This window comes from Rhinoraja longicauda, chromosome 27 (assembly GCF_053455715.1).
Source record: "Rhinoraja longicauda isolate Sanriku21f chromosome 27, sRhiLon1.1, whole genome shotgun sequence".
Lineage (NCBI taxonomy): Eukaryota > Metazoa > Chordata > Chondrichthyes > Rajiformes > Arhynchobatidae > Rhinoraja > Rhinoraja longicauda.
This window is the reverse complement of record NC_135979.1, coordinates 14,226,549-14,241,234: the sequence shown is the minus strand read 5'-3', so window position 1 is coordinate 14,241,234 and position 14,686 is coordinate 14,226,549. Positions and strand designations below refer to the sequence as shown.

The 14,686-nt window shown below is 38.4% G+C and overlaps 1 protein-coding gene across 3 annotated transcripts in view; it reads left to right on the top strand.

Moving 5' to 3' along the window:
- The window catches only part of LOC144606905 (calcipressin-3-like), a 107,893-nt gene that overhangs the window by 66,262 nt on the left and 26,945 nt on the right, over positions 1-14,686 (top strand). For all 3 annotated transcript variants that reach the window (XM_078423385.1, XM_078423386.1, XM_078423384.1), the window contains one exon: positions 12,886-13,059. In XM_078423385.1, the coding sequence (XP_078279511.1) occupies positions 12,886-13,059 (174 nt within the window). The remainder of the gene's footprint in view (positions 1-12,885; positions 13,060-14,686) is intronic.

The window sequence follows — 14,686 nt, the reverse complement described above, 5'->3', positions numbered from 1 at the left end:
GGACATCATTTCAAAAGCAGAAGCAGAGGTAAGTCTTTTGGCCCCTCTTGCCTGGTCAGTAAAGTCCGATTAAAGATAGTCAGAGGGTCTCCAATGAGGTAGATAGTGGCTCGGCGCATTCCTGATCTACTATCTACCTCATTGGAGACCCTCGGACTATCTTTAATCAGACTTTACTGGAGTTTATCTTGCACTACATGTTATTCCCTTTATGCTGTATCTGTACACTGTGGATGGCTTGATTGTAATCATGTATTGTCTTTCTGCTGACTGGTTAGCACGCAACAAAAGCATTTCACTGTACCTCGGTACACGTGACAATAAACTAAACTCCATTAATCATTGTGATACCAACTGATTCTCTTTACACCACTCCACCACTTTCTGACACAAACCCCATATTCGCTGATTCCCTGAATATCCATCTGTTGTCTTGAGTGGTTGATGCTCCAGAGTCGACATTGACAGACTTCCGATGATTCACCATCCTCTGGGTGAACTACCACCTTCTCATTCCATCCTGGATGACCAATCCTTGATTTGATGGCCATTACCACTAGAAACCTCAGCCAAGGGAGATATGAACTGCACCTTTATCCTATTTCAATGTATCATCTCTCATTCTTCTAATTTCAAGAGAATGTAGGTCCAAGCTGCTTGATTTCCACTCGTCTGACAAACCTGCCATTGGAGGAATCATTGGCTGTTGCAAAGGAACAATGCATAGCTTTTGCTGAATGTGATCATTCCTGCCCTTTATTGAACCAGTGCACTTTAGCTTTTCCAGTTAATGGATTTGCTTTCTTTGCAAATAACTGTTTGATAATAAATATGCACATTCATAGCTATTCTTTGCTGTGATAGCATGTTGTAGCCAGCTACGCTGCCATCATCCAGATTTATTAGGATAAACTGTGCACCTTGTGTTTTGAATAACTGATCAAATTTATGGCATGCAGTTTGTTACTTGCTTCTGGTTTAGTTTAGTTTGGAGATACAGCACAGAAATAGTTCTCCGGTGGCGCTATGGACTGAGTAAGTCGCACGCCAACTAGCTCCGTGAAAATTTCGACTTAAGGAGAGAGGAACGGGACGGGCCCGTTGTAACTTACCGGCAATTCTTAACGAAGGGTGGGTGACGTCATTAGATCGCGACTTTTAACATTAAATGTCGCTGTCGCACCCCCCCCGTTAAAAAACGTTACAAAACGAACGGTTAAAACAAGACTGTTGGAAGAAGAAGAACCAGGACAGATGGAAGCCTCTGCTGCAGCCCAAACTTCAGCGTTGACTCAGGAAGAAACTTCCAAACGATCCCTGAATCCACAGCCAAAAAAAATTGGTTTGGAAGAATTTCGTAACGTTGTTGGTGAGGAGCTTTCAGGTATGAAGTCTCAAGTAACGAATATTACGGTTGAACTCCAAGAAATGAAAGCTGAATTAATATTGCTTAAAGGAATGAAGGGGGAAGTACTAACTATTATTAAGGACCAGTTAGCCTCATCAAAGGTTGAAATATGTGAAATCATGAATGAACACATGGAGGAAGTAACCTCCAAGCTACATAAGTTGGACTCCGATTTTACCGGTAAGGTGAAACACAGCACTGCGTCAATACAACAACATGACGAGGCTATATGTGAGTTGGAAGCTTTAGCCGAGACAAGTGCTGAAACAACAAAAGCAGTATTGACGGAGACTCAGCGTTTATCTGATTTATTAATGAAATTAACTGAAAAATGTACTGACCTAGAGGGTCATTCTAAACGACAAAATTTAAGAATTCTTGGAGTTAAAGAAGGCAAAGAGAAAGCTAAAAACCTCCGTGACTTTACTGCTGAGCTTTTACAAGAAGTTTTGAAAATGGATTCAAAGCCCTTGCTGGATCGAGCCCACAGAGCACTGAGAGCATGTCCAGGCGCTAACGCCCCTCCAAGACATTTGATACTGAAGGTGCATTATCCTCACGTTTTAGAGGATATGCTGTCGAGAATTGCTATCAACGGAACTTTATCATTTCAAGGTGATGAGATTCGCATCTTCAGAGATTATCCTGCTGAGGTGGTCAAGAAAAGAGCACTGTTCAATGAGTCAAGATCTATTCTTAGGAAGATCCCATCGCTCAGATTTGGTATGTTGTATCCAGCAAAACTCCGAGTTACCTACAATCAAACAGAATCCTTTTTTACTGACCACAACAAAGCACTGGAATTCGCTCGGGAGATCGAATGGTCACTGAAGGGTTGAATATCACTTCACGGCTTTACTAATTGGCAGACAACTGATTGGACTTTAAGATATTACAATCTAAAGATTTAAGCTTAGTGTACATACTATACGAATATTAATCGTAACTAATTACTATTATTCAAAAAATATATATATTATTATTAATCATTACTAATAAGAAGTACAAGTAATATTTGATTTATGTAAACTTTATTTCGAACACTTAATTAATATACCTTAGACAGAAAAATCGGCTTATTATAGACTAATTAGTTTCGGGCCTGCCCCGTTTATCTCTCTTTTATTTTTTTTAAAACAACAACTTCGTTAAAAATCGGAGCTAGTATTATTATTTTTTTACATCCCACGGAAGTCCTTAGATTTTTTGCCACCTTAGGGTGGCTATCACTAACTGCACTAATTGTAGTTGTAGTTTTAGCTGTTTCTTTTTTTTTTTCCTGCACTCTTTTAACCTTTTATATATGGTTTTTTTTTTTAGATTCAATTTTTATTATTATGTTATTACTCAGAATTTATATACTTTTGGGAGATATTTCCGGGAGACATTCCACGTAGTACAAAAGATCATCCACCCTTCATTCAAGAAAAATGTTGTAGTTCGGGTGCCAGGCCATTTGCTTTATTATAGATTATTTATCGGTTAAGATGCAAGATACTACTATGAAAACAGGGGGTAAAGGTATTACATTTTGTAGTTGGAATGTCAAGGGCATTAACGAACCAATTAAAAGAGGTAAAGTACTTTCACATTTAAAATCTATTGATGCTGATATAATGTTTCTTCAGGAAACCCATCTCAAAAACGTAGCACATAACAGACTGAAAGGCAAATGGATTGATAAATTATTTCATTCATCATTTCCCTTTAAATCAAGAGGTGTTGCCATTTTAATTCGTAAGGGTATACCATTTATACATACCTCCTCTATAGTTGACATTGAAGGTAGATATGTTATATTTGTGGGAGAACTATACTCCACAAAATTGATATTGGTGAATGTCTACGCACCAAATTTTGATAATCCGTTATTTTAAAAATATATATTTAATACCATTCCAGAATTTGGACAATATAACTTGATAATTGGAGGAGATTTAAATTGTACACTAGATCCTTACTTGGATAGATCGTCAACTCAAAGGAAAACAAAATCCAAGTCGTGTGAATTATTAAACTCTTATATAAATAGTGCAAATATAAAAGATGTTTGGAGAATTGAAAACCCCTCAGGCCGAGAGTATTCATTTTATTCACCAGTGCATAAAACTTATTCAAGAATTGACTATTTCTTGGTGGACTCCAAACTTATTCCTTATACGTATAATTCAAAATATCATAATATTATTATATCCGATCATGCCCCTTTAACATTTAGGGTAAAACTCCAAGGAGTAACGGGGAAACAGACCAATTGGAGATTTAATCCTCAAATTTTAAATGAAACAGCATGTTATGGCTATCTTAAATCGCAAATTGAAACCTTTTTTTACGCAAATGACCTTCCTGAAACACCTGCGTCCCTGCTTTGGGAAACATTTAAAGCGTTTGTGAGAGGATGTATTATTGCCTTTCAAGCGTCTCAAAACAAGAAGAAGCGGGTTGTACAATATGAGCTAGAAAGACAGATAAAACAGTTAGACATAACAAATGCGATCGCTCCCTCTATTGAAATACATAATAAAATCGCTGCTCTCAAATATAAGTTAAATTATATACTCTCAGCTCACATTTTAAGGCTTTTTCAATATACTAAACAAATACATTTTGAATTTGGAGATAAACCACAGAAATTGTTAGCACGTCAACTCCGTAAATTAGAAGATGAATCTACAATTCATAAAACTAGATCAGATAACGGAGATTTGCTTAAACTACCCAAGGACATTAATCAGAGATTTTTGCAATTTTATCAGACATTATATTCATCAAAAATAACAGATAGCTCTGCACAGATGCAAAACTTTTTGCAGGAATGTATCCTCCCTGGTTTGAATGACAGTGACAGAAACTTATTGGGCGCAGAAATAACTATGAAAGACGTTGAAGAGACCATTAAATCCATGAAAAATGGGAATACCCCTGGCCCTGACGGCTTAAATAATGAATTTTATAAAATTTTTAGTGATTTGATCTGTATATAGTTACGCCTTTAAACAACAGAGATTACCACAAACTCTGACTGAATCAACAATAATACTTATTCCTAAAAAAGATAAGGGTTCTGAAGACCCTGGTTCGTACAGAGCGATAGCTCTTTTAAATACTGATCAGAAGATATTAGCGAAAATCTTAGCTCATAGATTAAGTTTAGTTATAGATAAATTGATACACCCCGACCAATCAGGCTTTATATCTAAACGATATTCATTTTTCAATTTGAGACGCTTGTTCAATATAATATATTCAAATAGAATATTAAACGAAGATTTAGCAATCATTTCGCTAGATGCTGAAAAAGCATTTGATCAAGTAGAATGGCCTTATCTTTTCTCAGTGATGGAAAATTTTCAATTAGGTGAAAATTTTTGTTCATGGGTGAAACTTTTATATACATCCCCAACAGCTAGAATATTAACTAATCAAATGCTGTCATCCAAATTTCATTTATTTAGGGGTTGTAGACAAGGATGCCCACTTTCTCCGCTTCTATTTGCCCTCGTTATAGAACCACTTGCTGAGAGTATTAGATCAAATCCAGACATTCACGGTTATAACACTAAACATACAACCAATAAAATTTCTTTATACGCGAATGATGTATTAATATACATTACAAATCCTGAAATGAGCATTCCGAATTTATTAAATCTCATAACTCAATTTGGTTCATTTTCAGGTTATAGAATTAACTGGTACAAAAGTGAAATTATGCCAATAATGGAACAAAATCCAGCCATACTTCAACAATTTCCTTTTAAAATTGCCTATGAAAAGTTTAAATATCTTGGAATTTACGTGACTAGGAAATATACTTCTTTATTTAATTTAAATTTTCCTCCTTTACTTACTAAATTACACAGAAATATCCAATTTTGGAAAACACTCCCTATATCATTAGTTGGTCGTAGTAATGCTATAAAGATGATCTTTCTCCCACAGCTACTATACTTATTTCAAGCAATTCCGATCTATCTTCCAAAAAAGTTTTTTTTAAAAATCGATTCAATTATTACTCATTTTATTTGGGACTACAAGACTCATAGAATAAATAAAAGACATCTATGTAAGTCTAAAACTAATGGAGGAATTGCCTTACCTAACTTCTTATTTTATTATTGGGCGGTTAATATTAAAAATATAACCTGCTGGTTGGATGACACTGATCAACAACCGGATTGGTTAAAGATGGAGAAAGAGGATTGTTTACCATTTGATATTGGTGCGATCCTCTTAGCTCCAATAAATTAAAATAAAAAAACATATGGAGGTAATCCGATTATACATAGCGTTATCCGTACCTGGAAACAATTAAAGCTTACTTTAAAACTGAGTAAATTATCTGCTTTCCTCCCTATTGCGAATAACCCTTCTTTTAAACCGTCTGTCTTAGATAGAGGATTTGCTCAATGGAAAAGTTATGGAATTAAAATGGTGGGAGATCTTTATCATAAGGGAACTTTTCTTTCTTTTCAGGATTTACAACAGAAGTACGGATTACATGTTAATAATTATTTTAGATATTTACAACTTAGAGATTATGTAAAATTACACATGCAAGAATATAAATTTAGAGGTCCAGAAACTCTTGATGTATGCCTGAATCGACATTATAATTCAAATAAATTAATATCCTTTATTTATAATACTCTCCTAGATACTGACATTCCGTCATCAGAATCATATAGACGAGCATGGGAGGACGAATTGAACCAACTCATAATGCAAGATATATGGGATGAAAGTTTACAACATATACACCAATGTTCATTAAATACTAGACATTCCTTAATACAATTTAAAATAATACATAGACTACATTATTCGAAGACGAAATTAAATAGGATTTTTCCTAGTATCTCCTATTTGTGATAAATGTCAATTTCAAGAAGCTAATTTAACTCATATTTTCGTAACTTGCATAAAAATGCAAAATTTCTGGTTGGATATTTTAAAAATAGTTTCTAAAGTTATCGACAAGCAATTGGATGTGGATCCAAAATTAATAATATTAGGATTATCAGAACATATTACAAACTTTACAACAAGTCAGGTACATTTTCTTGATGACAGTTTAATAACTGCAAAAAAATTAATACTTAAATTTTGGAAAAAAACAATAACCCCCACAATTAAAATGTGGATTACGGAAATGACAGAGACCTTGCATTTGGAAAAAATAAGATTTGCCTTAATTGACAAACCTGATTTATTTTTTAAAATATGGTCTCCATTTATTGTATTTTTAGAAAAGTAAATGGGTTTGACACAGGACTAAAATAAAAATTTAACATTAAAAGTTGAAACTTGAGTTTAGGGTTGGATGTACAACTGTGGTTATTGTCTCCCGGATCTACCCCCTTTAATTTTTATAGTTATAACTCTTTTTTTATTCTCTCTTCCCAATAGTTTATAGGTTTTTTTTCTTTTTTTTTTGTTTTTTTGTTTTTTTTCTTTTCTCATTCTTCTTTATTTTTATTTTCTCTCTTTAAAATTTTAAAAATTGAAGCTATGTAAGAACTTTGTAACAAATTTGTCTTTTATTTCTATTTGTACATATGCTTTTCAAAAAAAAAAAAATAATAAAATAAACAAGAAAAGTTCTTGTAGCAACCCGTTCACACTAGTTCAATGTTATCCAACATTCTCATTTTCTCCCTGCTCTTTAGGGGCAATTTTACAGAGGCCAATTAACCTACAAAACTGCATGTCTTTGGGATGTGGGAGAAAACTGGAGTACCCAGAAGAAACCCACATGGTCACAGGGAGAATGTACAAATTCCACACAGACAGCACTTGAGTTTAGAATTGTTCCCGGGGCTGACGCTGTGGGAGTGTCAGAGCCATGAAGATTTTTCTCCTCAGGAGGATGAGAATGAGGGTTGAGCTTAGACAGGTGTCTAAAATCATGAGAAGAATAGATCGGGTAGATGCACAGAGTGTCTTGCCCAGTGTAGGGGAATCGAGAACACGTGGACTTGGGTTTAAGGTGAGGGGGAGGAAGGTTAATAGGAATCTGAGGGGTAAATTTTTCACACAAAGGGTGGTGAGTGTATGGAATGAGGAGGACATTGAGGCAGGTACCATTGCAACGTTTAAGAAACATTTAGAAAGGTACATGGATAGGACAGGTTCAGAGGGATGTGGGCCAAACACAGACAGATGTAACTAGTGTAGACGGGACATGTTGTTTGGTGTGGGCGAGTTGGGCCGAATGACCCGTTTCCACGCTGGATGACTCTATCTTTTGTGTCCTCAGCCCCTGACCAATGTTGATCAAGTTCTCTGATGTCCGGTTCCCTTAGACCAATGACCTACTATATCTGGCCCACAGTCCACATCCGACCTGAGGGTTGGCCAATGACTGGCGTCCACACTCACTGCTACACTGCTTGCACTTGACCTGTGGCGGCGACAGGCCCCTGAAGTTTCCGAGCAGTGCAGCGCTTTCCTGCCGAAAACACAAGTCCAGAAACGCAATGATGCCTAACCTCTCCCCAGCTGCAGCAGCTGTCAAAGACTAGCTCTTCACATATTGACTACTCCATAAGTCTTTTATAAATTAATCATGCAATTAACGCACTTCCTAAAATAGTATGAAATTTTTTTTTGAATGAAAACACTAGAAAGCAATTAAATCCACTTCAAAATTAAATACTCTTCAATTAAGTCAGTAATTAAAACAAGAGTACATGCCTTGAAACTTGCATCTCTCCCTTTTACCACAGCCTCCCCCCCACAGGAAGGCGTGGATGTGTTGACTTGCTGGCTTCCCTGTGCAAGCGGAAACAACCGGAGATCGTTGGCACCCACTGCACCCCACAGGGGGCTAACATTGGCTGCTGCCAGATATCAAGGAGTGATAATCCCCCCTCTTCTCTCCCCCCTCCCCCCATTTCCCACCCACCCCCAGTGATTAGCAAAATTAGATCATTATTATTGAACCTGTTTGGATTTTTGAAATTGTGATGAAACTTTTGAGTACAAAGTCATTCTCTCTTTCGGTCTCCTCCATATATTGATTAGTTTTTGTGCGGAATCTTATCCTCATGTAATCAATTTACGATTGATAAGGAACTGCAAATGCTGTTTTATAAAAAGTGACACATAATGCTGGAGTGACTCAGCGGGTCAGGCGGCATCTCTGGAGAACATGGATAGGTGACGTTTCCGGTTGAGACCCTTCTTCTGATTCTCAGTCTGACAAAGGATCCTGACCCAAAATGTCACCTGTCCATGTTCTCCAGAGATGCTGCCTGGCCCGTTGAGTTATGCCAAGGCTTTGTGCTATAATCAGTTTGTTTATCACTTGTGTAGAATCTGTTCTCTAACAACTGCCATTTATATAGTGTTTATTTAATGTAGTAGTAATTTGAGATTACAAGGCAGAAACATTTTTATCCAATCTTAATCTTTCATTTACTGCTTTCTCATGCTGCAAAGCATCCTGCTGAATCTAAGATTATATTCCCTTAAAGCTTTCTGTAATTTATAATCCAATATAACACACAATCCTCTCACTGAAGTCTTACTTCTGTTCTTCGTGGGATCATTATATTTAATTGTGCAAAATGTATTCATGTGGTGTATTCGCCTGCCCAGATAGGAAGCTCTTGTGTTGTTTAGCCTTGTAATTTCATATCAGGGGTTCCTAATGGGTTGAAATTAGGAATATTGCAAAGGAGATAACAATGTATCAGTGATGTGATGCTAAAGTTGTTAGACAGATGCAAACTACTTCTTATTACTATTGTACAAGGGCTCGGTAAGGCCACATCTGGAGTAGTGCATGCAATGTTGGTCTACTTACCTAAAATAGGATACACTTGCTGCAGAAGGAGAGCAGCAAAGATGCACTCGGTTGATTCCTGAGGTGGCAGGTCTGTAATGTGAGGAGGGAGTGAAGAGGCTTGCCCTCCATTTTCTAGAGTTTGGAAAAATGAGAGATCTCAGAACTCTTAGAGGAGTCAACAGGATAGATGCAGAAGGGTGCTTCCCTCAGCTAAGGAGCCTCAAACTTGGAATCATGGTCTCTATAGTTCCATAGTGGGGTGGGCCATTTAGGACTGAAAGGAGGAGAAATTACTTCACTGTCAGCCATTTTTGGAGGCTCCATCATTAGTTACATTCAAAAGAGAGGCAAGTAGACTTCTGGGCCCTTCTGGAACGGAAGGATATAGGGATGGGCGGGATGATGGTGTTTAAGATGAAAAGTCACCTATGACCTTGTTGAATGTTAAGGGGGTCAAAGCACTTACTCCTGTTCTTATGATGGAGACCACGGGGAAGAAAATTCCCATTACAGAAAACACTTCTGAGTCATTTTGCTATGGTGGTGGTGACGCAGTTAAATTATTAGGAATCCAGAGATTGAAATTCAAAGAGTTGTAGATGCTGTAAATTTGAAATAAAAACAGAAAATACTGGAAATACTGGAAATACTCAAGGTAGGTCACACCTAGGGAAAGTGAAAGAGAATTAATATTTCATGTTGAAGTGCTGAATGGATGATTCTTCACATCTTCCTCCTGTGATTTACACATCTTCACTGGAGCTTTTCAATTCGATTCACTCCATGTGATGTAAAGAAATGTCTGAGAGCACAGGGTGCAACAAAGGATACCACAATATCTCAACACTGAAGACCTGAACACCTGTATTAGGTGGTGCTCGAGTTAAACTTCCATTATGGTTGCACATACCTGACAATTTGTCAAGTGACCCAGATACAGTATAGAGTAATACTGTGTGGAAACAGGCCCAACTTGCCCACATCGACCAACATGTCCCATCTACACTAATCCTACCTGCCTGCGTTTGGCCCATATTCCTCTAAACCTGTCCTATCCATGTACCTATCTAATTGCTTCAGACGTTGCGATGGTCCTTGCCTCATCTACCTCCTCTGGCAGCTCGCTCCATACACCCACCACCCTTTGTGTGAAAAAGTTACCCCTCAGATTCCTATGAAATCTTTCCCTCTTCACCTTAAACCTATGCCCTCTTGTTCTCTAAAAAGTATATTTATTAAAAATTGGATAAATCCAAACTAATTCATTTATACAAAAAAAACAACAACGTTTCGACAAAATGACAGAAGCTGTTGGCGATAACGTTACCAGGTAGCATTGACTCACCAATAACCTCTGCATGGTTTAGGTTGTGCCAAGACTACTTGCTCGAGACCCCATCCACACATGGGGCCAATGAGTTGAATTCCAAAGGTAGGTGTGAGTGACCGCTCTTGGGATCAAGGGGGTATTTGACTGAGCATGGCATCAAGATGCCCTGGGAAACCTGATCAAAATGACAACTCTCCAGTCTTTGGACTCGTAACTCACACAAAGGAAGATGGTTGTGGCTGTCAGAGGTCAATTGTCCCAGCACCAGGGCATTGCTGGGGTGTTGAGAAAGCACAACCAAACCTCAGATTGGGACATTTAGCGTGCATCTTACCCCTCGTAGCTGTTAAATGTGCATGTGTTGTTGTTGATAGGACCTTCATTCCGAAAATCTCTCCAAAACTGATGAAATAGGTAGCGATAGGTGGTAGCCCGACATCTATATACCAAAACTCTCGTTTGTTATCTTGTTTGTGACTGAACTTCAGCCAAAACGGTACACGATAGCGTGACAATTTTAGGCCCACCTTATTCACCATCATCACTTTAGTGACAATGCAAGTCGTTTTATTGAAATCGGTGTTATATTTTTAAAGTTATTCACATTTTAAAGTTTAAATCTATCTCCGAGGGAGGGTGGGAGGGAGGGAGGGGTGGAGGGAGGGGGAGGTGGGAGGATAAGGGGGGTTGAGGGGGATGGAGTAGGGGGAGGGGAAGGGGAGGGAGGGGGAGGAGGAGGGGAGGGAGGGGGATGGGGGGGAGGAGAGGGTGCTGCACCAATGCAGGAGAGGTTTGGCCCCAATGGATCCACTTGGTCTAGTGGTACCTAAAGCCGATCTGAAAAATCTGATATTGTGTGTTAAGAGGTTGGACCTTGATTATAGTTCATTTTATGACCAAATGGTCTGTGAATGCACCTCATGTTGACTCAGTTATCCAAAAATTGACCACTAACATGTGTTACTGAAAATATATTGTAGAAAAGAACCAAATAAGTATCAGTTATGTTCAACGCCTCCTTACATTTTTGCCGCGCCTTTAACAATGCAGGAACCCTGGATATGTCATAGGAGATATACAATAAAATTTGCCACCTAGTGCAAAAGGAAATATTGGAACAAATGAAATAGGATCTCAGGAGTTATGGTAGTGGAAGGTTGGTTACAGGAGGAATTCCAGAACTTAAGAATCTTAACAATTAAAGGAGCAGCCCCAACAAAGGTGCACAGGAGGCTATAAATTGAAGTCTTGGCTGGATGAGGTACAAAAGATAGGGAGAGGGAAGACAATGAGATATTTATAAACAAGGTCAAGGGTTTATATCTGAAGAGTGGATGAAGCAGGCGTAACTGTAGAAACTGGCATACAGGAAAAAGACTTCTGGTTTAGGTGAGTTTTGCAGGGAATATATGTCGTTGCTGGTATGAGAACAGTGAGTTTAGAGATAGATGCGTCACAGAAGGAAGAACATTGGCAACAAAGCTACTTAACAAATGAACAAGATATCTTTCCCAAACATTATTCCGTGTTTGTATCAGTTGAACCAATTGAAATGTCTCAAGGTTCAGGAGGAAAATGTCATTGCCTTCCAGCTCTGTTATTTCCAGATATACACAGCCTGATGGATCCCGTGATTGATGTTGATTTTACATGCCGTGTAAATAATGCAGATAAGGTTTCTCAAGTTTTTTGAAAACTTAGGCTTGTATACACATGGAATTTAGAAGGATGAGAGGAGATCTTATCGAAACGTATAAGATTATTAAGGGGTTGGACACGTTAGAGGCAGGAAACATGTTCCCAATGTTGGGGGAGTCCAGAACCAGGGGCCACAGTTTAAGAATAGGGGGTAGGCCATTTAGAACTGAGATGAGGAAAAACCTTTTCAGTCAGAGAGTTGTGAATCTGGAATTCTCTGCCTCAGAAGGCAGTGGAGGCCAATTCTCTGAATGCATTCAAGAGAGAGCTAGATAGAGCTCTTAAGGATAGCGGAGTCAGGGGGTATGGGGAGAAGGCAGGAACGGGGTACTGATTGAGAATGATCAGCCATGATCACATTGAATGGCGGTGCTGGCTCGAAGGGCCGAATGGCCTCCTTCTGCACCTATTGTCTATTGTCTATTAAAGGAGTGGGAATGAAGAAGACCAAACAGGGTAATCAAGGTGATATCCTATTTAGCGGTTGCTGAGAAATAAATGGAAGACGAGTTATGGGAAGTGTTCATACAACTGATTTTTGGATACAAATGCCAAGTTATAAAATGATGTTTGGCAAGGGTGTGCGCTTGAACCATGTTATAATTAATATTCTGCATTTCAACATTTTTAACCATGTGGTGTGATTTTCTTAAACAGGATCGATTCGAAGCCCTTTTCCGTGTTTATGACGAACATGCCACATTCCAATTATTCCAGAGTTTTCGGAGAGTACAGATAAATTTCAGCAATCGTGAGGCAGCTGCCCAGGCACGAATAGAACTTCATGAATCTGACTTCAATGGCACCAAACTCAAACTTTATTTTGCACAGGTACAGTATAACGTTCATTCTGTTATCGGTTTATTGTAAAAGAAGCCCTGTATTCAAAGAGCAAGCCATTCTGCACTGTCAGTGCTTCCATTATTTATTTAAAATCAATGGTAGATAATGTGCACATTCGACATCTACCTAATCAAATGACTTTATGCCGTAACAAAATCAGAAAATGCTGAAGAACTCGGCAGATCAGGCAGCATCTGTGGAAAGAGAAATAGTTCATGTTTCGGGTCTAGGACTCGGCAACAAAACCTGTGTTCTCTTTGTATCCTGAAACCCACAATCTATTAACATGTGTATGTTCTGATGAAGGGTCCAGAAATGGTTACAGTTTATCTTTCCACAAATACTGTCTACCCGTTTTTAAAAAAAGATTCACTTAATTTACACATTTGTTTATGATTATGTAACTAATCCATTCACACGGTAGGTTTATGTGTGAAGGCATCTCTTATGCAATGGATGAAAATATTTTCAAATCTCGGAGCAGCCGATACTTTGGAGTTTTTGGAAATGTCCTAAAATTCCCAAAGGTCACTGAATTTTTACAGCCAAGTATTCTTAGTTGACAGTGCATCCATTTAAAAGGGGTCAAAGATGAAAAAACCAATCCTGCTTCAGAAGTACAATGGAGATGGAAAGTTAGTAATTGACACACTCAATAATCTAGATGCTAATGAAGTGCCTGTAATGTAAAAACAAGTTCTTCGTGCAACTAAATTACAATCAATCGCCACAAGGATTGGAAAACCATTGGTAAGATTTCCATCGTCATAGTACACAAGTATTTTGACTGCTTTAACCTAACAAAAAAAGGACAGGATTCTTAACTCGATGGATCATGTCAGAAGACAATTAACAAGATGGACACAAAAAGCTAGAGCAACTCAGCTGGTCAGGCAGCCTCTCTGGAGAAAAGGAATAGGTGACGTTTTGGGTCAAGACCCTTCTTCAGAGTGAGAGTCAGAGGAAAGGGGAACGAGAGATATCAATGGTGCTTAGGACAAATGGATGGAAGATATGCAAATAGCAATGATAATCAAGGAAATTTGATGCCCACAATGGTCCATTGTTGGCTGTGGGATAGGTGATAACGAGTTAGGCAGACAGTGGAACTGAACAGGACAGCAGTAAAACTAGTATAACGTGCAGGCCCCACATTTCCTTGCTTATCATTGCTTTTTGCATATCTTCCATTCATTTGTCCTAAGTACCGTCTATATCTCTTGTTCCCTTTTCCCCCGATTCTCAGTCTGAACAAGGGTCTCGACTTTTCAAGAAAGGAGGGAGAGAGAAAACGGGAAATTATAGACCAGTTAGTCTGACATCAGTGGTGGGGAAGATGCTGGAGTCAATTATAAAAGACGAAATTGCGGAGCATTTGGATAGTAGCAACAGGATCGTTCCGAGTCAGCATGGATTTACGAAGGGGAAATCATGCTTGACTAATCTACTGGAATTTTTTGTGGATGTAACTAGGAAAATTGACAGGGGAGAGCCGGTGGATGTGGTGTACCTCGACTTTCAGAAAGCCTTCGACAAGGTCCCACATAGGAGATTGGTGGGCAAAATTAGAGCATATGGTATTGGAGGTAGGGTACTGACATGGATAGAAAGTTGG